The 25,451-nt window shown below is 41.9% G+C and overlaps 1 protein-coding gene across 1 annotated transcript in view; it reads right to left on the bottom strand.

Moving 5' to 3' along the window:
* LOC131929465 (uncharacterized) overlaps positions 1-24,469 on the bottom strand; it is an 81,569-nt gene extending 57,100 nt beyond the window's left edge. Inside the window, exons 1-8 of the mRNA XM_059285694.1 lie at positions 24,370-24,469; positions 23,012-23,211; positions 14,167-14,289; positions 13,725-13,962; positions 12,554-12,595; positions 2,957-3,155; positions 2,297-2,445; positions 1,870-1,995 (exon numbers count right to left, since the gene is read on the bottom strand). Of these exons, the coding sequence (XP_059141677.1) occupies positions 1,870-1,995; positions 2,297-2,445; positions 2,957-3,155; positions 12,554-12,595; positions 13,725-13,962; positions 14,167-14,289; positions 23,012-23,211; positions 24,370-24,433 (1,141 nt within the window). The 5' untranslated portion in view covers positions 24,434-24,469. The remainder of the gene's footprint in view (positions 1-1,869; positions 1,996-2,296; positions 2,446-2,956; positions 3,156-12,553; positions 12,596-13,724; positions 13,963-14,166; positions 14,290-23,011; positions 23,212-24,369) is intronic.
* Between the last annotated feature and the right edge of the window lie 982 nt (positions 24,470-25,451).

The following is a 25,451-nucleotide window of genomic DNA, read 5'->3' as shown; positions in this document are numbered from 1 at the left end:
CCGTCGAGGTGACCCGCGCTTCGCTCTTTTGTCTGCGCTCTTATGTCGGCGCTCTTATGTCGGCGCTCTTATGTCGGCGCTCTTTTGTCTGCGCTCTTATGTCGGCGCTTTTTTGTCGTGCGCTCTTTTGACGGGGTGCCCCCACAAAGACCACATAACTGTTTAGAGTTATAGTTACTCTGTATTTCCATATTGTCAAATAGGCCTATACTGTAAATGTCAAAATTTATTTAGTTTTTAATTTAAAAAGACGCATTTTTGACAGATTGTGAATCCCTGCTCTTCTATGATTAAACGTGTGTTTTAAATGTACATGTTATAGACATACAGGTTACATAATTTCAAAGAACTATTGTTTTTTTTTTTTAACTTCCCTTTTAATTTTATGAAAATGCATTTGTTTAAAATAATGTACATCTATTTGGGCTTGAAATACAAAATTGGGTTTATTCTCTGTGTGTGTGTGTATTTGTGTTTAGTTCAGAAGATTGAGTTTGTGTCATATATATTTTATAGGTATAAATCCTCAAACATGGCACTTTTTCAGTCGTCAAAATTAGTTAAAAACCAAAAATTTAAAACGTCATAGATTTTTGATTACTTGAGCTCCACTAACCTACCTGGTATCCACAGGCAACTTTTAAAACAGCTCTGGGACCGCCTTAAAAAATCGACTTGACATACCTACAATATGCTAGGTTTTGAACGGAGGGTGACACGATTTAAAGAGTGCTGAAGCCAACAACCCTTGCAGTTGTTGAGACATTTATTCCACGTAAATGTTCTCACCTGAGATTTGTTCCAGGTAAATGTTCTCACCTGAGATTTTTTCCAGGTAAATGTTCTCACCTGAGATTTGTTCCACGTAAATGTTCTCACCTGAGATTTGTTCCACGTAAACGTTCTCACCTGAAATTTGTTCCACGTAAATGTTCTCACCTGAGATTTGTTCCACGTAAATGTTCTCACCTGAGATTTGTTCCACGTAAATGTTCTCACCTGAGATTTGTCCCAGGTAAATGTTCTCACCTGAGATTTGTTCCAGGTAAATGTTCTCACCTGAGATTTGTTCCACGTAAATGTTCTCAACTGAGATGTGTTCCACGTAAACGTTCTCACCTGAGATTTGTTCCACGTAAATGTTCTCACCTGAGATTTGTTCCACTTAAATGTTCTCATCTGACATTTATTCCACGTAAATGTTCTCACCTGAGATTTTTTCCACGTAAATGTTCTCACCTGAGATTTGTTCCACGTAAATGTTCTCACCTGAGATTTGTTCCACGTAAATGTTCTCACCTGAGATTTGTTCCACGTAAACGTTCTCACCTGAAATTTGTTCCACTTAAATGTTCTCACCTGAGATTTGTTCCACGTAAATGTTCTCACCTGAGATTTGTTCCAGGTAAATGTTCTCACCTGAGATTTGTTCCAGGTAAATGTTCTCACCTGAGATTTGTTCCAGGTAAATGTTCTCACCTGAGATTTGTTCCAGGTAAATGTTCTCACCTGAGATTTGTTCCACGTAAATGTTCTCGCCTGAGATTTGTTCCACGTAAATGTTCTAACCTGAGATTTGTTTCACTTAAATGTTCTCACCTGAGATTTGTTCCACTTAAATGTTCTCACATGAGATTTGTTCCAGATAAATGTTCTCACCTGAGATTTGTTCCAGGTAAATGTTCTCACCTGAGATTTTTTCCAGGTAAATGTTCTCACCTGAGATTTGTTCCAGGTAAATGTTCTCACCTGAGATTTGTTCCAGGTAAATGTTCTCACCTGAGATTTTTTCCAGGTAAATGTTCTCACCTGAGATTTGTTCCAGGTAAATGTTCTCACCTGAGATTTGTTCCAGGTAAATGTTCTCACCTGAGATTTGTTCCAGCTCTGACTGGTCTATCTGAGAGCCGATGCCGACTGTGATGATGGCGATCCCGTTCTGTCTGGCTTGGTTGGCGGCATTGACAGCGTCGTCGTGATGGGTCGCTTGTCCATCTGCTCGAACAATACGGTTATCACGTGACTAGGAGGAGCTTGTGTAAACTCAATTGTGGCAAAATTAGGTCAATTTTTTTTTGTTCTTTGTAAGAAGCAGGAAAAAGGTTGCCATGACAACGGTTTAGTAAACAATACTGAACAAGCAATAAGAAGGCGCAGACACTGACTCGGGTCTAGTTATCTTCAACAATGGTATGGGGTACAAGTAATAGAGTACATGCCAGTTACCCGTGATGGATTGGAAGTGAGTTACCTGTGATAAAGTGGATATAGTTACATGTAAGGAGAATGTGGTTACCTGTAAGAAGGATGATGATTTTAGGAACACCTGCTCTAGCGCCCATCAGTGGACCAAACACGTCAGTCCTGATGTAGTTGATTGCCAGACCAGTCTCGGTGTTGCCTTTAAGGTAAGTCACGTGATCAACAGCTGACAGGGCGGTTAATCTAATGACGGCAACATATGAAAACATCAAATGGACATAGAGGACGGCGACATATGAAATCATCATATGGACATAGAGAATGCATGAAACAATCTGTATATAACATGAAACAATCTGTATATAACATGAAACAATCTGTATATAACATGAAACAATCTGTATATAACATGAAACAATCTGTATATAACATGAAACAATCTGTATATAACATGAAACAATCTTTATATAACATGAAACAATCTGTATATAACATAAAACAATCTTTATATAACGTGAAACAATGTGTATATAACATAAAACAATCTTTATATAACATGAAACAATCTGTATATAACATGAAACAATCTTTATATAACATGAAACAATCTGTATATAACATGAAACAATCTTTATATAACATGAAACAATCTGTATATAACATAAAACAATCTTTATATAACGTGAAACAATGTGTATATAACATAAAACAATCTTTATATAACATGAAACAATCTTTACATAACCACATGTACCTGTCAAAGTATCTATTGAGTGGGAACTCGAGGACAGGTTTAGCACTAAACTGTACCAAGCCGACGTGAACCATGTCCTGGCTTAGAGGTAGACGAGAGATCAAATTTTTCACGTTCTCTTTGGCGATCTGAAAGTTTGGCGCCGACACACTGCTTGAACCGTCCAAACAGATCACAATGTCGGCAGTCGACAGACAACCTGGGGGTCAAGTGTTGGGCAGGGGTCAATAGACAGTAGGGGGTCAAGTGTTGGGCTATATGCAGGGGTCAATAGACAGTAGGCGGTCAAGTGTTGGGCAGGGGTCAATAGACAGTAGGGAGTCAAGTGTTGTGCTATATGCAGGGGTCAATAGACAGTAGGGGGTCAAGTGTTGGACTATATGCAGGGGTCAATAGACAGTAGGGGGTCAAGTGTTGGGCTATATGCAGGGGTCAATAGACAGTAGGGGGTCAAGTGTTGGGCTATATGCAGGGGTCAACAGACAGTAGGGGATCAAGTGTTGGGCTATATGCAGGGGTCAATAGACAATAGGGGGTCAAGTGTTGGGCTATATGCAGGGGTCAACAGACAGTAGGGGATCAAGTGTTGGGCTATATGCAGGGGTCAATAGACAGTAGGGGGTCAAGTGTTGGGCTATATGCAGGGGTCAATAGACAGTAGGGGATCAAGTGTTGGGCTATATGCAGGGGTCAATAGACAGTAGTGGGGGGTCAAGTGTTGGGCTATATGCAGGGGTCAATAGACAGTAGGGGGTCAAGTGTTGGACTATATGCAGGGGTCAATAGACAGTAGGGGGGTCAAGTGTTGGGCAGGGGTCAATAGACAGTAGGGGGTCAAGTGTTGGGCTATATGCAGGGGTCAACAGACAGTAGGGGGTCAAGTGTTGGGCTATATGCAAGGGTCAATAGACAGTAGGGGGTCAAGTGTTGGGCTATATGCAGGGGTCAACAGACAGTAGGGGGGTCAAGTGTTGGGCTATATGCAGGGGTCAATAGACAGTAGGGGGTCAAGTGTTGGGCTATATGCAGGGGTCAATAGACAGCAGGGGATCAAGTGTTGGGCTATATGCAGGGGTCAATAGACAGTAGTGGGGGGTCAAGTGTTGGGCTATATGCAGGGGTCAATAGACAGTAGGGGGTCAAGTGTTGGACTATATGCAGGGGTCAATAGACAGTAGGGGGGTCAAGTGTTGGGCAGGGGTCAATAGACAGTAGGGGGTCAAGTGTTGGGCTATATGCAGGGGTCAATAGACAGTAGGGGGTCAAGTGTTGGGCTATATGCAGGGGTCAATAGACAGTAGGGGGTCAAGTGTTGGGCTATATGCAGGGGTCAATAGACAGTAGGGGGGTCAAGTGTTGGGCTATATGCAGGGGTCAATAGACAGTAGGGGGTCAAGTGTTGGGCTATATGCAGGGGTCAATAGACAGTAGGGGGGTCAAGTGTTGGGCAGGGGTCAATAGACAGTAGTGGGGGTCAAGTGTTGGGCTATATGCAGGGGTCAATAGACAGTAGGGGGTCAAGTGTTGGGCTATATGCAGGGGTCAATAGACAGTAGGGGGTCAAGTGTTGGGCTATATGCAGGGGTCAATAGACAGTAGGGGGTCAAGTGTTGGGCTATATGCAGAGGTCAATAGACAGTAGGGGGTCAAGTGTTGGGCTATATGCAGGGGTCAATAGACAGTAGGGGGGTCAAGTGTTGGGCTATATGCAGGGGTCAATAGACAGTAGGGGGTCAAGTGTTGGGCTATATGCAGGGGTCAATAGACAGTACGGGGGTCAAGTGTTGGGCAGGGGTCAATAGACAGTAGTGGGGGTCAAGTGTTGGGCTATATGCAGGGGTCAATAGACAATAGGGAGTCAAGTGTTGGGCTATATGCAGAGGTCAATAGACAGTAGGGGGGTCAAGTGTTGGGCTATATGCAGGGGTCAATAGACAGTAGTGGGGTCAAGTGTTGGGCTATATGCAGAGGTCAATAGACAGTAGGGGGGGTCAAGTGTTGGGCAGGGGTCAATAGACAGTAGTAGGGGGTCAAGTGTTGGGCTATATGCAGGGGTCAATAGACAGTAGGGGGTCAAGTGTTGGGCTATATGCAGGGGTCAATAGACAGTAGGGGGTCAAGTGTTGGGCTATATGCAGGGGTCAATAGACAGTAGGGGGGTCAAGTGTTGGGCAGGGGTCAATAGACAGTAGGGGGTCAAGTGTTGGGCTATATGCAGGGGTCAATAGACAGTAGGGGGGTCAAGTGTTGGGCAGGAGTCAATAGACAGTAGTGGGGGTCAAGTGTTGGGCTATATGCAGGGGTCAATAGACAATAGGGAGTCAAGTGTTGGGCTATATGCAGAGGTCAATAGACAGTAGGGGGGTCAAGTGTTGGGCTATATGCAGGGGTCAATAGACAGTAGTGGGGTCAAGTGTTGGGCTATATGCAGAGGTCAATAGACAGTAGGGGGGTCAAGTGTTGGGCAGGGGTCAATAGACAGTAGTGGGGGTCAAGTGTTGTGCTATATGCAGAGGTCAATAGACAGTAGGGGGTCAAGTGTTGGGCTATATGCAGGGGTCAATAGACAGTAGAGGGTCAAGTATTGGGCTATATGCAGGGGTCAATAGACAGTAGGGGGTCAAGTGTTGGACTATATGCAGAGGTCAATAGACAGTAGGGGGTCAAGTGTTGGGCTATATGCAGGGGTCAATAGACAGTAGGGGGTCAAGTGTTGGGCTATATGCAGAGGTCAATAGACAGTAGGGGGTCAAGTGTTGGGCTATATGCAGAGGTCAATAGACAGTAGGGGGTCAAGTGTTGGGCTATATGCAGAGGTCAATAGACAGTAGGGGGTCAAGTGCTGGGCTATATGCAGAGGTCAATAGACAGTAGTGGGGTCAAGTGTTGGGCTATATGCAGAGGTCAATAGACAGTAGTGGGGGTCAAGTGTTGGGCTATATGCCTGGGTCAATAGACAGTAGGGGGTCAAGTGTTGGGCTATATGCAGAGGTCAATAGACAGTAGTGGGGATCAAGTGTTGGGCTATATGCAGAGGTCAATAGACAGTAGGGGGTCAAGTGTTGGGCTATATGCAGGGGTCAATAGACAGTAGGGGGGTCAAGTGTTGGGCAGGGGTCAATAGACAGTAGTGGGGATCAAGTGTTGGGCTATATGCAGAGGTCAATAGACAGTAGGGGGTCAAGTGTTGGGCTATATGCAGGGGTCAATAGACAGAAGGGGGGTCAAGTGTTGGGCTATATGCAGGGGTCAATAGACAGTAGGGGGGGTCAAGTGTTGGGCTATATGCAGGGGTCAATAGACAGTAGTGGAGGTCAAGTGTTGGGCTATATACAGGGGTCAATAGACAGTAGTGGGGGTCAAGTGTTGGGCTATATGCAGGGGTCAATAGACAGTAGGGGGTCAAGTGTTGGGCTATATGTAGGAGTCAATAGACAGTAGGGGGTCAAGTGTTGGGCTATATTCAGAGGTCAATAGACAGTAGTAGGGGGTCAAGTGTTGGGCTATATGCAGGGGTCAATAGACAGTAGGGGGGTCAAGTGTTGGGCTATATGCAGGGGTCAATAGACAGTAGTGGGTCAAGTGTAGGGCTATATGCAGGGGTCAATAGACAGTAGGCGGTCAAGTGTTGGGCTATATGCAGGGGTCAATAGACAGTAGGGGGTCAAGTGTTGGGCTATATGCAGGGGTCAATAGACAGTAGTGGGTCAAGTGTAGGGCTATATGCAGGGGTCAATAGACAGTAGGGAGTCAAGTGTTGGGCTATATGCAGGGGTCAATAGACAGTAGGGGGTCAAGTGTTGGGCTATATGCAGGGGTCAATAGACAGTAGGGGAGTCAAGTGTTGGGCTCTTTGCAGGGGTCAATAGACAGTAGGGGTCAAGTGTTGGGCTATATGCAGGGGTCAATAGACAGTAGTGGGGGGTCAAGTGTTGGGTTATATGCAGGGGTCAATAGACAGTAGGGGGTCAAGTGTTGCGCTATATGCAGGGGTCAATAGACAGTAGTGGGGGGAAAAGTGTTGAGCTATATGCAGGGTTCAATAGACAAAAGGGGGTCAAGTGTTGGGCTATATGCAGGGGTCAATAGACAGTAGTGGGGGTCAAGTGTTGGGCTATATGCAGGGGTCAATAGACAGTAGTGGTGGTCAAGTGTTGGGCTATATGCAGGGGTCAATAGACAGTAGTAGGGGGTCAAGTGTTGGGCTATATGCAGGGGTCAATAGACAGTAGGGGGGTCAAGTGTTGGGCTCTTTGCAGGGGTCAATAGACAGTAGGGGGTCAAGTATTGGGCTATATGCAGGGGTCAATAGACAGTAGTGGGGGTCAAGTGTTGGGCTATATGCAGGGGTCAATAGACAGTAGGGGGGTCAAGTGTTGGGCTCTTTGCAGGGGTCAATAGACAGTAGGGGGTCAAGTGTTGGGCTATATGCAGGGGTCAATAGACAGTAGTGGGGGTCAAGTGTTGGGCTATATGCAGGGGTCAATAGACAGTAGGGGGTCAAGTTTTGGGCTAAATGCAGGGGTCAATAGACAGTAGGGGGGTCAAGTGTTGGGCTCTTTGCAGGGGTCAATAGACAGTAGGGGGTCAAGTGTTGGGCTATATGCAGAGGTCAATAGACAGTAGTAGGGGGTCAAGTGTTGGGCTATATGCAGGGGTCAATAGACAGTAGGGGGTCAAGTGTTGGGCTATATGTAGGGGTCAATAGACAGTAGGGGGGTCAAGTGTTGGGCTCTTTGCAGGGGTCAATAGACAGTAGGGGGTCAAGTGTTGGGCTATATGCAGAGGTCAATAGACAGTAGTAGGGGGTCAAGTGTTGGGCTATATGCAGGGGTCAATAGACAGTAGGGGGGTCAAGTGTTGGGCTATATGCAGGGGTCAATAGACAGTAGGGGGTTAAGTGTTGGGCTATATGCAGGGGTCAATAGACAGTAGGGGGGTCAAGTGTTGGGCCCTTTGCAGGGGTCAATAGACAGTAGGGGTCAAGTGTTGGGCTATATGCAGGGGTCAATAGACAGTAGTGGGGGGTCAAGTGTTGGGTTATATGCAGGGGTCAATAGACAGTGGGGGGTCAAGTGTTGGGCTATATGCAGAGGTCAATAGACAGTAGGGGGTCAAGTGTTGGGCTATATGCAGGGGTCAATAGACAGTAGGGGGGGGGTCAAGTGTTGGGCTATATGCAGGGGTCAATAGACAGTAGTGGGGGGGGTCAAGTGTTGGGCTATATGCAGGGGTCAATAGACAGTATGGGGGTCAAGTGTTGGGCTATATGCAGGGGTCAATAGACAGTAGGGGGTCAAGTGTTGGGCTATATGCAGGGGTCAATAGACAGTAGGGGGTCAAGTGTTGGGCTATATGCAGGGGTCAATAGACAGTAGTAGGGGGTCAAGTGTTGGGCAGGGGTCAATAGACAGTAGGGGGTCAAGTGTTGGGCTATATGCAGGGGTCAATAGACAGTAGGGGGGTCAAGTGTTGGGCAGGGGTCAATAGACAGTAGTGGGGGTCAAGTGTTGGGCTATATGCAGGGGTCAATAGACAGTAGGGGGTCAAGTGTTGGGCTATATGCAGGGGTCAATAGACAGTAGGGGGTCAAGTGTTGGGCTATATGCAGGGGTCAATAGACAGTAGGGGGTCAAGTGTTGGGCTATATGCAGAGGTCAATAGACAGTAGGGGGTCAAGTGTTGGGCTATATGCAGGGGTCAATAGACAGTAGGGGGGTCAAGTGTTGGGCTATATGCAGGGGTCAATAGACAGTAGGGGGTCAAGTGTTGGGCTATATGCAGGGGTCAATAGACAGTACGGGGGTCAAGTGTTGGGCAGGGGTCAATAGACAGTAGTGGGGGTCAAGTGTTGGGCTATATGCAGGGGTCAATAGACAATAGGGAGTCAAGTGTTGGGCTGTATGCAGAGGTCAATAGACAGTAGGGGGGTCAAGTGTTGGGCTATATGCAGGGGTCAATAGACAGTAGTGGGGTCAAGTGTTGGGCTATATGCAGAGGTCAATAGACAGTAGGGGGGGTCAAATGTTGGGCAGGGGTCAATAGACAGTAGTAGGGGGTCAAGTGTTGGGCTATATGCAGGGGTCAATAGACAGTAGGGGGTCAAGTGTTGGGCTATATGCAGGGGTCAATAGACAGTAGGGGGTCAAGTGTTGGGCTATATGCAGGGGTCAATAGACAGTAGGGGGGTCAAGTGTTGGGCAGGGGTCAATAGACAGTAGGGGGTCAAGTGTTGGGCTATATGCAGGGGTCAATAGACAGTAGGGGGGTCAAGTGTTGGGCAGGAGTCAATAGACAGTAGTGGGGGTCAAGTGTTAGGCTATATGCAGGGGTCAATAGACAATAGGGAGTCAAGTGTTGGGCTATATGCAGAGGTCAATAGACAGTAGGGGGGTCAAGTGTTGGGCTCTTTGCAGGGGTCAATAGACAGTAGGGGGTCAAGTGTTGGGCTATATGCAGGGGTCAATAGACAGTAGGTGGGTCAAGTGTTGGGCAGGGGTCAATAGACAGTAGTGGGGGTCAAGTGTTGTGCTATATGCAGAGGTCAATAGACAGTAGTGGGGGTCAAGTGTTGGGCTATATGCCTGGGTCAATAGACAGTAGGGGGTCAAGTGTTGGGCTATATGCAGGGGTCAATAGACAGTAGGGGGGTCAAGTGTTGGGCAGGGGTCAATAGACAGTAGTGGGGATCAAGTGTTGGGCTATATGCAGAGGTCAATAGACAGTAGGGGGTCAAGTGTTGGGCTATATGCAGGGGTCAATAGACAGTAGGGGGTCAAGTGTTGGGCTATATGCAGGGGTCAATAGACAGTAGGGGGGGTCAAGTGTTGGGCTATATGCAGGGGTCAATAGACAGTAGTGGAGGTCAAGTGTTGGGCTATATGCAGGGGTCAATAGACAGTAGTGGGGGTCAAGTGTTGGGCTATATGCAGGGGTCAATAGGCAGTAGGGGGTCAAGTGTTGGGCTATATGTAGGAGTCAATAGACAGTAGGGGGTCAAGTGTTGGGCTATATTCAGAGGTCAATAGACAGTAGTAGGGGGTCAAGTGTTGGGCTATATGCAGGGGTCAATAGACAGTAGGGGGGTCAAGTGTTGGGCTATATGCAGGGGTCAATAGACAGTAGTGGGTCAAGTGTAGGGCTATATGCAGGGGTCAATAGACAGTAGGCGGTCAAGTGTTGGGCTATATGCAGGGGTCAATAGACAGTAGGGGGTCAAGTGTTGGGCTATATGCAGGGGTCAATAGACAGTAGTGGGTCAAGTGTAGGGCTATATGCAGGGGTCAATAGACAGTAGGGGGTCAAGTGTTGGGCTATATGCAGGGGTCAATAGACAGTAGGGGGTCAAGTGTTGGGCTATATGCAGGGGTCAATAGACAGTAGGGGGGTCAAGTGTTGGGCTCTTTGCAGGGGTCAATAGACAGTAGGGGTCAAGTGTTGGGCTATATGCAGGGGTCAATAGACAGTAGGGGGGGGTCAAGTGTTGGGTTATATGCAGGGGTCAATAGACAGTAGGGGGTCAAGTGTTGCGCTATATGCAGGGGTCAATAGACAGTAGTGGGGGGAAAAGTGTTGAGCTATATGCAGGGTTCAATAGACAAAAGGGGGTCAAGTGTTGGGCTATATGCAGGGGTCAATAGACAGTAGTGGGGGTCAAGTGTTGGGCTATATGCAGGGGTCAATAGACAGTAGTGGTGGTCAAGTGTTGGGCTATATGCAGGGGTCAATAGACAGTAGTAGGGGGTCAAGTGTTGGGCTATATGCAGGGGTCAATAGACAGTAGGGGGGTCAAGTGTTGGGCTCTTTGCAGGGGTCAATAGACAGTAGGGGGTCAAGTATTGGGCTATATGCAGGGGTCAATAGACAGTAGTGGGGGTCAAGTGTTGGGCTATATGCAGGGGTCAATAGACAGTAGGGGGGTCAAGTGTTGGGCTCTTTGCAGGGGTCAATAGACAGTAGGGGGTCAAGTGTTGGGCTATATGCAGGGGTCAATAGACAGTAGTGGGGGTCAAGTGTTGGGCTATATGCAGGGGTTAATAGACAGTAGGGGGTCAAGTTTTGGGCTATATGCAGGGGTCAATAGACAGTAGGGGGGTCAAGTGTTGGGCTCTTTGCAGGGGTCAATAGACAGTAGGGGTTCAAGTGTTGGGCTATATGCAGAGGTCAATAGACAGTAGTAGGGGGTCAAGTGTTGGGCTATATGCAGGGGTCAATAGACAGTAGGGGGTCAAGTGTTGGGCTATATGTAGGGGTCAATTGACAGTAGGGGGGTCAAGTGTTGGGCTCTTTGCAGGGGTCAATAGACAGTAGGGGGTCAAGTGTTGGGCTATATGCAGAGGTCAATAGACAGTAGTAGGGGGTCAAGTGTTGGGCTATATGCAGGGGTCAATAGACAGTAGGGGGGTCAAGTGTTGGGCTATATGCAGGGGTCAATAGACAGTAGGGGGTTAAGTGTTGGGCTATATGCAGGGGTCAATAGACAGTAGGGGGGTCAAGTGTTGGGCCCTTTGCAGGGGTCAATAGACAGTAGGGGTCAAGTGTTGGGCTATATGCAGGGGTCAATAGACAGTAGTGGGGGGTCAAGTGTTGGGTTATATGCAGGGGTCAATAGACAGTGGGGGGTCAAGTGTTGGGCTATATGCAGAGGTCAATAGACAGTAGGGGGTCAAGTGTTGGGCTATATGCAGGGGTCAATAGACAGTAGGGGGGGGTCAAGTGTTGGGCTATATGCAGAGGTCAATAGACAGTAGTGGGGGGGGTCAAGTGTTGGGCTATATGCAGGGGTCAATAGACAGTAGGGGGTCAAGTGTTGGGCTATATGCAGGGGTCAATAGACAGTAGGGGGTCAAGTGTTGGGCTATATGCAGGGGTCAATAGACAGTAGGGGGTCAAGTGTTGGGCTATATGCAGGGGTCAATAGACAGTAGTAGGGGGTCAAGTGTTGGGCAGGGGTCAATAGACAGTAGGGGGTCAAGTGTTGGGCTATATGCAGGGGTCAATAGACAGTAGGGGGTCAAGTGTTGGGCTATATGCAGAGGTCAATAGACTGTAGGGGGGTCAAGTGTTGGGCTATATGCAGAGGTCAATAGACAGTAGTGGGGTCAAGTGTTGGGCTATATGCAGGGGTCAATAGACAGTAGGGGGTCAAGTGTTGGGCTATATGCAGGGGTCAATAGACAGTAGTAGGGGGTCAAGTGTTGGGCTATATGCAGAGGTCAATAGACTGTAGGGGGGTCAAGTGTTGGGCTATATGCAGAGGTCAATAGACAGTAGTGGGGTCAAGTGTTGGGCTATATGCAGGGGTCAATAGACAGTAGGGGGTCAAGTGTTGGGCTATATGCAGGGGTCAATAGACAGTAGTGGGGGGTCAAGTGTTGGGCTATATGCAGGGGTCAATAGACAGTAGGGGGGTCAAGTGTTGGGCTATATGCAGGGGTCAATAGACAGTAGGGGGGGGTCAAGTGTTGGGCTAAAAGCATCTACTGACGACAAAGGACAAGATTAGGACTAAAGCCAATTACAAAAAAGTAGAACATATAAAAACAAAGAAGACGTGTCCCTTTTCTTGAAACAAATTGATCAAAGCAAGAAACTTACTTCTGTTGACTTGCGGCAATCCCCCATCTGTCCGGGGTACCTCTGCAGTAAATCAAGTTAAATTGCAACATCAGCGTTTTTTAATGTCAATTAATTTTAAAATAGTGTAACTATAATTAATACATGCGGTACCTAGCAATGTTTAACTCATTTATTTAACTTTCGGCTAGAGCTTTAATAATATAACTGTTTGTTGTTTTTATTAGGTAATATTTGAATAGGTTAAATTAGGATATAATTTAATTAAAACAAGATTTTACTTTATGATTACGAAGAGTATGGTAAATGGTACGAAATACTTTCATCAAGTGATATGAAGATGGCCAGAGGGAAATCTCAAAGCTAAAAATTATATAAATAATTTTATATATATATATATATATATATATATATATATATATATATATATATATATATATATATATATATATATATATATATATGTCGTTTGGTTTAAAAATGTATTTATTAATTATAAAATGTTCGCACTGGAAAGAAACCGCCTTGTAATTATTATGACTCTGATTCAGATTAATTAAATCACGGGTTTGTTTTGAAAGTTTGTTTCCAAATTTTAAAATATCCAAATGGGGTATGTTGATGGAGTATCCACACCAGTGTGGATCATACACAAGGGACGGGCTAGCACCACCCCCGTGCAGCTAGTATTATTAACATTTCTGGAATAGAGTTTTTACAACTTTAAACAGGCAATTTCAATTGATTTTCGAAAGCTACATCTATACAAAGTAAAAAGATTTGGCAAAAGGCGTTTGCCATTTGGGTGTGCCAAAAGACGGAACAAGACATTATCTAAAGTTACAGAAATGGACCAGAGCTCTCTAAACTACAATAACACCCCAGCAAATCATCACTCAGTGTTATGATTAGTGCTATAGCCAAGCTGCCTTCAGTTTCACTCATACGTCTCAGCATCAGACGACAACGTCAGACATTAATTTATAATAAAATACTGTTGTTTTTTTCTTCTGTCTGTTTTGTTTTTAAGGGTGATATTTGGTTCTCATCAATAGTATTTCTTAATATAAGAATTTCCTTATGAAGTTCGTAGATCAAGACATCTATCTAGTTAGTCTGGCGTTCGTATATTATTTGCCGACTGATCTTTGAAGCTTCCACATCAAGCATTCAAGTTGAATTTTTTGTTTACCGTTCTCAACTCTAGTGGCAACTGTGTAGGTGAGGGCAGAGTTCAGGAGGTCATAGTTGGCCACGGGGATGCTGTATCTGATGCTGGGTTGACTGGCGTACTGGCCCAGGCTACTTTGTAGCCATCCTGTGCCGATGGCTACGTTGTACAGAACGATTCCCCTGCCTGTCACATTTTTCACCACATTCGCATAAGTTGCAGGATCGGATCCCGCCCCCGCTCCAACATGAATGATGACCTGCCGAATTAAAGCAAGTTGTTTGGTGTACATGTACATTGTGTAAAGGTACACAGTGTACCTGAACAATACGTACAGTTACACAGTGCACCTGAACAATTCGTACAGTTACACAGTGCACCTGAACAATTCGTACAGTTACACAGTGCACCTGAACAATGCGTACAGTTACACTGTGTATACTTATCTGAGGCCTTATGTTACCTCTCGTTCTCCGTTTCTGCCTCCATTAGCTGGCAAAAATCCTTCCAGGTAAGCTTTTCGTAAAGCTTCGGTAGCGTCGCCAGGCAGGCTGTAATATTTCATATTGTCAATCGCTTGGACAACCTGCAAGTTAAACATTTTAGGTCAGCATCTGCTCAACTGTTAGTGTGTAGTCAAATTCTACTGGGGGGTGGGGAAGTGTGTAGTCAAATTCTACTGGGGGTGGGGAAGTGTGTAGTCAAATTCTACTGGGAGTGGGGAAGTGTGTAGTCAAATTCTACTGGGGGTGGGGAAGTGTGTAGTCAAATTCTACTGGGGGTGGGGAAGTGTGTAGTCAAATTCTACTGGGGGTGGGGAAGTGTATAGTCAAATTCTACTGGGGGTGGGGAAGTGTGTAGTCAAATTCTACTGGGAGTGGGGAAGTGTGTAGTCAAATTCTACTGGGGGTGGGGAAGTGTGTGGCCAAATTCTACTGGGAGTGGGGAAGTGTGTAGTCAAATTCTACTGGGAGTGGGGAAGTGTGTAGTCAAATTCTACTGGTGGTGGGGAAGTGTGTAGTCAAATTCTACTGGGAGTGGGGAAGTGTGTAGTCAAATTCTACTGGGGGTGGGGAAGTGTGTGGCCAAATTCTACTGGGGGTGGGGAAGTGTGTAGTCAAATTCTACTGGTGGTGGGGAAGTGTGTAGTCAAATTCTACTGGGAGTGGGGAAGTGTGTAGTCAAATTCTACTGGGAGTGGGGAAGTGTGTGGCCAAATTCTACTGGGGGTGGGGAAGTGTGTAGTCAAATTCTACTGGGGGTGGGGAAGTGTGTAGTCAAATTCTACTGGAAGTGGGGAAGTGTGTAGTCAAATTCTACTGGGAGTGGGGAAGTGTGTAGTCAAATTCTAATGGGGGTGGGGAAGTGTGTAGTCAAATTCTACTGGGAGTGGGGAAGTGTGTAGTCAAATTCTACTGGGAGTGGGGAAGTGTGTGGCCAAATTCTACTGGGGGTGGGGAAGTGTGTAGTCAAATTCTACTGGGAGTGGGGAAGTGTGTGGCCAAATTCTACTGGGGGTGGGGAAGTGTGTAGTCAAATTCTACTGGGGGTGGGGAAGTGTGTAGTCAAATTCTACTGGGAGTGGGGAAGTGTGTAGTCAAATTCTACTGGGAGTGGGGAAGGTTTTATGGTAGAGTACTGTTCTTGTAATGTTTATCTTCAGTTATTTACCTTCAAATGTTTACATTTTAAAGTTTACTTTCTATTTCTGAATATTTTCAACTTGAGAATTGAAACTTCAAATGAACTTACGGGTTTGAAAAGTTAGATTGAATGGGTTCATGATTGAATGGGTTCATGATCGAATGGGTTCGTGATTGAATCGTTTATGATTGAAATGGTTTATAATTGAATGGGTTCTTGCAACTACGCGATATTCTGATGATATTTCGTGACTTTTTGAATAGTGTGTCAGGTTTTCTGTGTTGCCTTTTTGAATAGGTCTTATGCCTATTTAACGGGAGGGGTGGGAAGGTCGCGTCTCACGCTAATTAAGTTTGTATCTTGTCAACACGGGGGGGGGGGGGGGGATGGGGGGATTAAGCTTCAGCGGGGCCCCCAGTGTAAATTTGTTGGGGGGCCTTCGGAGGCGTATACAGGTTTTCGGGTTAGGGCTAGTCGAGAAAAAGTCGCCATATAATTATATATATATATATATATATATATATATATATATATATATATATATATATATATATATATATATATGTATATATATATATATATATATATATATATATACATATCTAATATATAAAGCTCAGTTCTGTATGTAATGCATTTGTATGTCGTTGGAATTGTACGAATTTAAGTGTTAGAAAATTATCGTGCGCATTTGTCTAAATTTATGAGCTAAAAAATTACCATTGAAAGTGTTGGGAAATCATTTTCATTTTTCAAATTACAGTAATAATTGTCGGCATGTTCATTAAACACAAGTTTAAAAAAAATATCATCTTTTACAAAAATTCTAATTATGTCTTTATTTAGTCCTATAGCACTTACTTCCCTTTGATAAATTAGGAAAACAAAATTACTTCCCTTTATAAAACCATTGCATTAGTCGAAAATAATTTACTTTTTAATTACTTTGTTTTGGTGTTGGAAAAAAAAAATAATTACATAATTAGCGGGGATTGATCAAGTGCAAATGTTGTAGGTATTTTACGGATAAGCTTGGAGTATTAAAATTGTTTATTAAATTGAAACAGGCGCGTTCGTTTAAGTGAGTGCAAAAGACTGTGAATAAGTTGGGGTACTATAGTCGTTCATTAAGCTAAAACAGGTGATTCCGCCCCGGGCGTTTATGTTCGCGTTAGTGTTTTCTTTGTGTTTAGGTGGGTTTGCGTTAGTGGTTGCGTTTTAATTTGGTTCGTTTTTGTTCTTTCTTTTTTCGTTTTTGTTTGTGTTTTTTTTTGTTTGGGTTTGTATTTGTGTTTTTGGTTGGTTTTGCGTTTGGATTTGGTTTGTTTTCGTTTGCTTTTTTCGTTGATTTTTTTTTTGTTGGTATTGGTGTTTGTGGTTGGGTTTGTTGTTAGGTTTTTGTTTTCGTTTGCTTTTTTGTTTGTTTTTTCTTTGTGTTTGTATTGGTGTTTGTGGGTGTGGTTGTGTTTGTTGTTAAGTTTTTGTTTTCGTTTGTATTTGTAATTGTGTTAGCGTTATGTTTGCGTTTTGTTGTTTTGGTTTTGGTTGGTTGTGGTTTGGGTGGGCAATGCCGGGTTTATGATGATTACTAAACACACAGGTAATGGTCTTTAACAGAAAGGTTTTTCACAGAAGCCAGAGCAGGGCCTGGCCGGGACGGCTAGTATATATATGTGTGTGTGTGTGTGTGTGTGTGTGTGTGAACGGCTGGAGTGTGTAAATCTGTTATTATTATTATTCGTAACTTAGAAGGCGAATGTATTGTTTCGTTTCATGTCGTAAATTGTTCGTAGTTTTTAGTTGTGTAGTCCCGTATTATGGCGCCGCTGTCTCACTGTTTATGTCCCTTTTTACAACTAGTTTGTATATATTTCGTTTATATTGTTGTCAAGGTTTATATTAAGTGACTTTTTATATAATTCTGTTGCATGTTTCGCGGCGTTTGGTTTGTTATCTGTGAATTAGGGACTATTTGTTTACGTGTAGTGTGTGAGGTGTGCGAAAGTCGATTTCCGGCTTGATGTTCGGTCCACTTGGGGGTGCTGAAGTGATGAGGTAAGGACGAAGGCGATCCTTTCACCATCAAGTCAGAAGAACGTCCATCTAGCTTTTATTTTTTTGTGTATTTGTTCTTTGCAAACCTGGTGAGTTAGAACCATATTTATTTTTATGTATTTTGCGGTTTATTTTTGGTTGCTGGCCATAAGCTTTTTTCTGTGGCTGTTTTCTAACCCTAACCCTAACCCTGTGGTTTTGTCAGACCATGTGGACTCAGATTCTGAGTTTTATTATATTATTATGTTATTTTGTTACTTTGTTGTATCCCTTGGGATTGTGTTAAGTCAGGGATAAAGTTATTTTAGACTTGACCCGCAGTTATGGTTTACTCCTGGCTGTTGGGTTAAGTAGTAGAGATATTGTATCCCCTGGGCTGGTGGTAAGCCGGGATGAGTTATTGTTGCCTTACTCACAGTTACGGTTCATTCCTGACTGTCGGGTTTGGTTATGTTACTTGTAGCTGTTTATACTATTTTAAAGCCATTATAGTGGACTTACACTTCCTGTGGTGATCTTTGTTGATTCCCAGGAGAGTGTTTGGTTCATTCTAAGTCACTAGGGGTGTGCACATGACATTAATAGATTTTATATAACGTGAGCCTTTTGTTAGGCTGGTAACTGTCTGTTGAGCTAGTAGTTTAGAGCTCAGTTTCCTGGTAATATTCCAGGTAATATTCCAGGTAATTTTTGTAGTGCGTTCTGTGTGAACTACCTGCAGGCTGTTGAGATGTAATCCAGTCAGCCTGTGTTTAATACTTTGTATATAACCTTTTTTATGGTAATTAATGTGTCATTTTTTTCCTTTTCTAGGACGTAGTCCGAAATTGGGTGTTTTGTTTTATATAAATTGTTTTGTTTCGATGAGTTCTGTTTTGTATGTCTTGAGTGTTTTGTTTTGTCTAGATTCTAGTTTTTTTGTATATAAGCTTTGGTTCCATATTTTTGTTAAATAAATTTTATTATATTGTTAAAGTTTTTGTTTTATTTTTAGTAGTTTTATAATTTAGACTAAGGTTAGGTTATTAACCATTAATGTACCGTAACGCCCGCTGCCGCCCGACACCGTTAATGTCCCGTAACGCCCGCTGCCGCCCGCTTACAATACGCATAGAAAAATTAAATTTGTTTCATTAAAATTTGGCCTACAAATCCTAATTTTTAACTAGACAGGAAGTCGGGTAGTTTCAGCATCCTTTTCCGGTCTTCTAATTTCAATGGCGCTTTTGAAAGATAAAAAATAATAGCTTCTTTCTATCTCGAAATTTTAGACTCATCTGTCCTATTTTTAGTAGATTTAATATTAAAAATAAAATAAAATAATGCCTCTAAACGTATCTAGGCATGTATTTTATGAATTATATATCTTAAACATAACCAAATTGATATTTAACTGTTAAATTCGATGCATAGTTGTTCAGACGAAAATAAATATAGTTGACTACCGAAAATGACCTGTTTTGAATTTTCTCCGACATTTTTTATTTTTATTTTTTTATTTTATTAGAAGAGTGGCCCCTAAATTCGATTAAACGAGCGCCTTACACTAGCAATATGTCGAGCTACTACATTAGACTACTAGCAATATGTCGGGCTACTTCATTCGATGCGGCCCGCGATGTCCTCTTATCCGGCCCGCGGAGATCTTTTTGTGCATGGAAAAAACGTTGGTTGGTGATGGCTGAGGAACTTTGCGCAGAAACATCAAAGACATGCCTGGAAGAAACTGGCCCCCGAACTGAAATTTGATAGTAAATGCGGCCCTCGGACTGAAAAGTTTGGAGACCCCTGTCCTAATATATAAAAGCCCCCGTGCGCACATCTCTCTCTCTCTCTCTCTCTCTCTGTCTGTCTGTCCGCAAAATATTTTCGCTGGAGATCACATCAGAAATTGCAGCGATATATGGAGAACTTCATACGGACTTTTGTTGAAAATAATATGTTAGATGTTTTAAATGTATAACCACAATTTTATTTAAAGAAGAAAAATAAAAAATAAAGGCGTATTCGAATGTAGAAAAACAATTTTATTTATGCAACCGGAAAAGTGTTTAAACTTGGGACAAGAACGCATTTAACAATGACGTCGCTTATTGTTTACACTAAAAAAAGAGCACGAAACTGATGACGTCATCTTCCGAGTTTAGAATAAAAAGAAATGAACTATTTCATTCAAATATGATTTAGAGCTATGTACGCTATAAAATGTATACAATACGATTTTCTCGGCCTAAACGTAAAAATATTATTTTATCTATTTGGATTTTAGATCTAGAGATTCTAGATCTAGATTTAGACTCTATCTACTGTAGAATCTATTCCAAAAATAAATTTCTATAATAAACTTTTTCAGGACTTAAATATTTTATAGAAATCTTTGTTTGTTTAACAATGAAACTGGCTAATATTGGGTAAAAAAATTAATTTGAAAAATAGGCATATTCGCGTAAGTTTTTTTTTTTTAAACACTTCTTTTATTCTCCATATTTTATAGGTACCTAATTAGCTGAGATCATAGTGTACTTGATACCAGACAGGTGGTGCCGGATCGAGACACACCAAGTCAAACCTAATTTATTTATTTTATATGTGAATCTTCCTATTTTAGAATATAAAGAAAGGAACTACTTTGGAAATCTTTGTTTATCTATGCAATTTGCTAATCTCTATAATATATGAAGCAAAGTTGTCGGGTGCCCGACATCGGGCACTTCCCGGCGCCACAGGCGCTTCAAATTTGGCAGGATCTTGCCTTGGGGCGACAGAACACGGGGGGCGGTGCCGGTTGGCCTAAGGGTCTACGATGAGGGGGTCAAAACAGACCTCGACTGACCGGCGCCTTATATGAGCTATAAATCGAAAAAAAATTGTCCACGTAGGAACCTCTTCATAACCCCCGAGGTCGTAGACCGACCCTCGGGCGAATTAATTAAGCATTCTAATTCTCAATGTTTTTGAAAGCCTAAGCGAAGCTGGGCAGCATGCCTAGTATATAAATAAGTCATCTATAATATAAGCGGCCAAGTAGTGTGTCAGTCCTTCCTTCTGTCATCGCTATAGATTTTGGAACCATAAAAGTCAACATCGCACCATGCAGTGCTTTTCAGTGCATCGCAGTGTCTTATTATAAGTAATAAAGTAGGGTTTGTTTATATAACGACATAAAGTTATTTTATAGTCGCCACTGTTTTTACTCTTTTGCATAACGTGAAGGAAATATTATATACACGCACATTCCTAAAACATATTAAAAGGATCACTGTCAAATATCATTTTCGTTTATATTACCTGAAAATTGGATACATTTTTATTACAGTAGCTCGAAAAAAACGAATTAATTCAACTTTTTTTTATATTTTTTTGCTAGGGAGGTAATTTTAAAAAAATTTAACTCATCAATAATTGAAGTTAATTTTTTTTTTATTACTACCGCATTGATTATTATATGTTAAGGTTCATAATTAAAATAGAAAAATGTTAAGATTATTTATATTATTTTCTAATTAGTCTATGATTTCTCAAAATCACTATTTTTTTGTTTTTGTTTTTCGGTGTTGACAGATGGTGAAATTTTAGAATTATAGTATAGAGAATGCTGGAAAGGCTCCCTCTGGGCGCGGACGCCTGGGAAAGAGTGTTTTTCGGTGGTGATTCTAATTACATTGCCAATGTGTTTTCTTAGAACTATAAAAGCAAACACCACTAGCCGTACATTTATTTGCATTGCATTGTTTTATTCTAAGTTATGGAGTAGGTCTATTTATGTGACTTAATTTTTTTATGCTGGAAAGGCTCTCTTTGGGGGTGGACGCCTAGGGAAGCGTGTTGTTCGGTGGGGATTCTAATGTTGTGTTTGTGTTGTGGTTGTGTTGTGGTTGTATTGTGGTTGTGTTGTGGTTGTGTTGTGGTTGTGTTGTATTTGTGTTGTGGTTGTGTTGTGGTTGTGTTGTGGTTGTGTTGTGGTTGTGTTGTGGTTGAGTTGTGGTTGAGTTGTAGTTGAGTTGTGGTTGAGTTTGTGTTGTGTTGTGGTTGTGTTGTGGTTGTGTTGCGGTTGTGTTGCGGTTGTGTTGTGGTTGTGTTGTGGTTGTGTTGTGGGTGTTGTGGTTGTGTTGTGGTTGTGTTTGTGTTGTGGTTGTGTTGTGGTTGCGTTGTGGTTGTGTTGTGGTTGTGTTGTGGTTGTGTTGTGATTGTGTTGTGGGTGTTGTGGGTGTTGTGGTTGTTTTGTGGTTGAGTTATGGTTTTGTTGTGTTGTGGTTGTGTTGTGGTTGTGTTTGTGTTGTGTTTTTCTTTGTTTTGTTCTGTTCCCAAGTTGGTACATTTAAAAGAGATTTACCGTGGCGGAGCACGGGTATGCAGCTAATATCTATATGTATAAAGAAAAGTGGTCGGGTGTCCGATAGGGCATTTCCCGGCGCCGCAGGCGCTTCAAATTCGGCAGACTCCTGCCTTGGGGCGATAGAACACAGGGGCCGGTGCCGGTTGGCCAACAATTCCACGAAGAAGAGGTCTAAAACTGATCTCGACTGACCGACGCCTTAAGTAATGAACTATATATCGAAAAAAAATTAAAAAGTAGGAACCTCTTCATAACTCCTAAGGTCGTAGACCGACCCTAGGGGGTGGCAAAAAACACTATGATATATTCGGGAAAATTCCGGAAGGGCTTTAGAAGTGACCGGTCCGATATTTCCCTATATAAACATTGTTCATTTTGTGAAAAACGATGACTATTTTTAAAACTATGTTTTGGAACTTTGGCTATGTACAACTCGCTCATTTTTTGCGTAAACCTGTGTAAATAAATTGGCCTTATGGATAAACTATTGGTCAGCCTCTACTTGCACGGCGAGGGCTAAAAATTGACCTAGAGTGAAATTTTCCTTATATGAGCTATATATCGGAAAATATTTTCCACGTAGGAACCCTTTGAAAACTCTTGGAGATGTACATGGGCTAAAAGAGGTCAGGAAATAAATGGTGCTACCCTCGGGTAAATCTTGGAACAATGTTTTAACTGACCAGTGTGTGTGTGTGCGTGCATGCGCGCGTGCGTGTTTGTGTGCGTGTGTGTGTGTGTAAACACAATAACTTGAGTACAGTTACAGCTAGGTTCATAAAAGTTCATACAAAAATATTAGATCAAATTTGTAGTTGTATCACGTTTTCAGCGATCTCCGATAACCGAAAGTGGAACTTATTCTACTTTAAGCTTTTCAAAAGCCTATAACTTGATTATACTGTTTTTAATAGATAAATAAAATTTCACATGTCTGTAAAAGATCTAATTCTCTGCCTTCTTTCAAATTTTGAGTAATTCCCGTTGACTGGAAGTACTAATTTACGCTATTTCTAATTACTCACAAAACGCTTATGAATTTATCAAGTACTAATATTATTTCGCACTATTATACACATATTGTTTGCCATATACTTAGTGCGCAATTCTTTTTTTCTACGAGATTCTATTCTATTTTGAAAAGTTAAAGTAATTTAAAATGGAGTAAAATCATGTCTCTATCCCGAGTTGCCATTCCCTGTAGAGTTATATAAGAATATTTTAGAAAGTTTAGGGGAGATCACTCCCGTATTATTTATTTTAATCTTCTTACCTGTTGGACATCCACCGAATCCTTTAAAAAGTTTTCTACAGTGACGCCGTCTCCGTACGAGATGACAGAGACACGAAAGTCATTGAGTCCAATCTGCCAATTCTGGACCACGGTTTTGATCCAGTTTCGAATTTTTTCAAAGTTGACTGCACCTACTCGATCAGTGCTGTCCACTACAAAAATTACGTCAGCACCGCCATCTGAAATAACGAAAAATAAATTATAAAATATTTTTTTAATTTGCAAAAACTTTTAAACTTTTGCGTATCGATTAGAGTCTGACAGGCCCTGTAGATCGAAACAATTTTCGCAGGTTTGTTAAAGAAAATTACAGTTGAAAGCCGTGTATATTCGCGCCATAGTTCCCAGAAAAAGGAAAACTCCGCAAACTAAAAAATACGCAAAAAGCTAATTATACTAATATATATATATATATATATATATATATATATATATATATATATATATATATATATATATATATATATATATATATACTAGCTGCATAACCGTGCTCCGCCACGGTGAATCTTTTTTAGACGTACCAACTTGGAAACAGAACAAAACTAAATACAAACACAAACACACCACAAAACAACACAACGCAACACAACACAAACACAAACAGGGGTACCGCATGAATCGTCATTCAAGATGCTGTAGGGTACTCCCCCGATGGCCGTAGCGCCACGGATTCCCATATTAGAAGAGTGGCCCCTAAATTCGATTAAACGAGCGCCTTACACTAGCAATATGTCGGGCTACTACATTCGACTACTAGCAATATGTCGGGCTACTTCATTCGATGACTTAATATAACCAGTCTTACACTAGCAATATGTCGGGCTACTTCATTCGATGACTTAATATAACCAGTCTTACACTAGCAATATGTCGGGCTACTTCATTCGATGACTTAATATAACCAGGGGTTATACTCTTCACTCGTGCAGTAATGTAACCCGTGACTCCCAGGGTCCACGCGATATATATATATATATATATATATATATATATATATATATATATATATATATATATATATATATATACATATATATATATATATATATATATATATATATATATATATATATATATATATATATATATATATATATATATATATAGTGAGAGCCAAAAGAAATATTTGAGGGGGGAGGGGGAACTTTCCTTTCTAGTTCCGCTACTGCATCCATCTCAGACTTATACAAATACTCAATTCAAAATACTCAATACCTAGAGGCTAAACCCAGACACCTTCATAAGCCTTCGTCTTGTAAACTGCCATAAAGCAGGTCACTATACATAGATAATAAATCTAGTCGTAGACCTAACCCTAACAATTTTGTGCTTACGTGTCTGCGGCTGTATGTAGACTAGAAAACAGAGTCCTAGTCCTAGCAACAAGAGCACCTTCATGTTGACCGGTCCTCTCCAAATGCACAAACGACATCAAAGTGTTAGGAAAATAAAGAGCTATTCATTGAAAAATTATTAATGCTGTACAAAAGGTAATCGTTTATTGGCAATAGACTTGAAAAGCTGGTTCCAAATGGTTCCAAATTTTTGTTGTCAGAAAGCATATTTTGCAACCAAAATTGAATGTTTTATAACGTTGTGTAATAAGTACAAAATTACTTCCGGTTTCATTAAGGCTAGAAATAGTCAAAGAAAGAATTACTAGTAATATAATAATAACTTAGCAAAGACTTTTATTTTTTAATTTGGATTAGCTGAGTCAGGGTATCGTGGTGATTATGTATGTTATATTATTTAATATAAATACAATACTAGGCTATACACCATAGATCACTATTGTGTATTTTTATCATGGAAAACATTTGTTCTGACTTTAATTGTTTTACTCTCCCTGGCCATTCCGGTTGACTTCAAGCAGAGGTTGAGGTCAGTTTTTAAAAATACTTGAATCGATAAAATAATTCTAAACTTCTTTTCAAGGGCTTATATTCCATACAAAAATATGTTATCGATGGTTCCCAATTGACATTAATTCTTTAAAATGTAACTATAATTTTATCAGTTACCAAATTGTGTAAAGATTTATTTTAATGTAGTATCATTACATAGACTTTTCAAGCCTAATGAAGAAAAAAAGCGATTCATAAATACCGGAGAAATCCAGCTTTTTAATGATGCAAAATAAAGTCTATTGGTGAATATCAAATTTTTCGAGCGAACGTGTAACATTTATAAAAAGTTGATTATTTTATTCATGTATAGGGTGATTTTCTGCTATACCAAAAAGGCCCGAGTTCGAACCTCCGTGTAGATAGCATCTGCTCTAAGAGAGAAAACACCAAAATGAAACTGCTGGCTCGTAGTTTGTTTTTGGATGGAAAGGAAATGCTGGGGAAGCAAAAACAGAAAAAAGCAGGCTGAAATGGGAGTCAGCGTGCAATATGGCGCATAATATGTT

The sequence above is a fragment of the Physella acuta genome, unplaced genomic scaffold (assembly GCF_028476545.2).
Source record: "Physella acuta isolate Inbredline_101_S28 unplaced genomic scaffold, ASM2847654v3 ptg001635l, whole genome shotgun sequence".
NCBI lineage: Eukaryota > Metazoa > Mollusca > Gastropoda > Physidae > Physella > Physella acuta.
The sequence above is the reverse complement of the archived record's forward strand: the minus strand, read 5'-3'. Positions and strand labels throughout refer to the sequence as shown.